This window comes from Pygoscelis adeliae, unplaced genomic scaffold (genome assembly GCF_000699105.1).
Source record: "Pygoscelis adeliae isolate BGI_AS28 unplaced genomic scaffold, ASM69910v1 Scaffold917, whole genome shotgun sequence".
Classification (NCBI taxonomy): domain Eukaryota; kingdom Metazoa; phylum Chordata; class Aves; order Sphenisciformes; family Spheniscidae; genus Pygoscelis; species Pygoscelis adeliae.
Window position 1 is genome coordinate 319,719 of NW_008825097.1, and position 684 is coordinate 320,402.

General features: G+C 63.6%; 1 protein-coding gene across 1 annotated transcript in view; it reads right to left on the reverse strand.

The window, feature by feature from the left end:
• The window catches only part of HCRT (hypocretin (orexin) neuropeptide precursor), an 8,574-nt gene that overhangs the window by 6,301 nt on the left and 1,589 nt on the right, over nt 1-684 (reverse strand). The window contains exon 2 of the mRNA XM_009327029.1: nt 8-677. Coding sequence (XP_009325304.1) covers nt 8-677 — 670 coding nt within the window. The remainder of the gene's footprint in view (nt 1-7; nt 678-684) is intronic.

Below are 684 nucleotides of genomic sequence, written 5' to 3' on the forward strand. Positions count from 1 at the left end.
TGGTAGCCAGGCTGCAGGCACTCAAAGGGGATGGTGTACTGTGCGATGAACTCATCCCCGATGTAGTCGTCGTCCAGCACGACAAAGCGCAGGACAGCGAGCTCCGGCAGGTTGATCTGGAACTCCAGGCTCTCGTCAAAGACGGGGTTGTCCCCGCTCTGCAGGGCCGTCTTGGTGCGGTGCTCAGCGCAGTCGGCTGGGATACCATGGATCTCGGCGCAGACGTAGGGCTCCACCACCTCCCCCTTGGCCCCCGAGCCCTTGGGCTTGGGCAGGTTCTGCCCACTGATGACCTTGAGATGCAGGAGCTGGGCGGGCACCCCAGGCAAGGAGTCCTTGGCATTGGCACTGAAGTAGGAAACCTCCTCCCGCATGATGGCGGGGCGGAGGACGTAGCCACAGGCCCCGTTCTGCCGGAACCAGCCTGTGTTCAGGTCCATCATGAGCCCCGGTGTCTGGTAGTTCATGGCCACCATCTGGCAGCCGCACTTCCAGAAGTCCTGGGGGTTCATGTTGCTGGCATCGATGCGCATGGGGCTGGGGTAGACGCGGGAGAGGAACCGCTTGTTGTAGCTCACCAGCTCGGCCGGGCACTCGTTGGCGAAGCGTCCCGCCTCCACCTCGCTGAAGGAGCACATCTCCCAGTAGCGCTGCCCACGCCGCGAGCCCTCGAAGTCCTGGAAG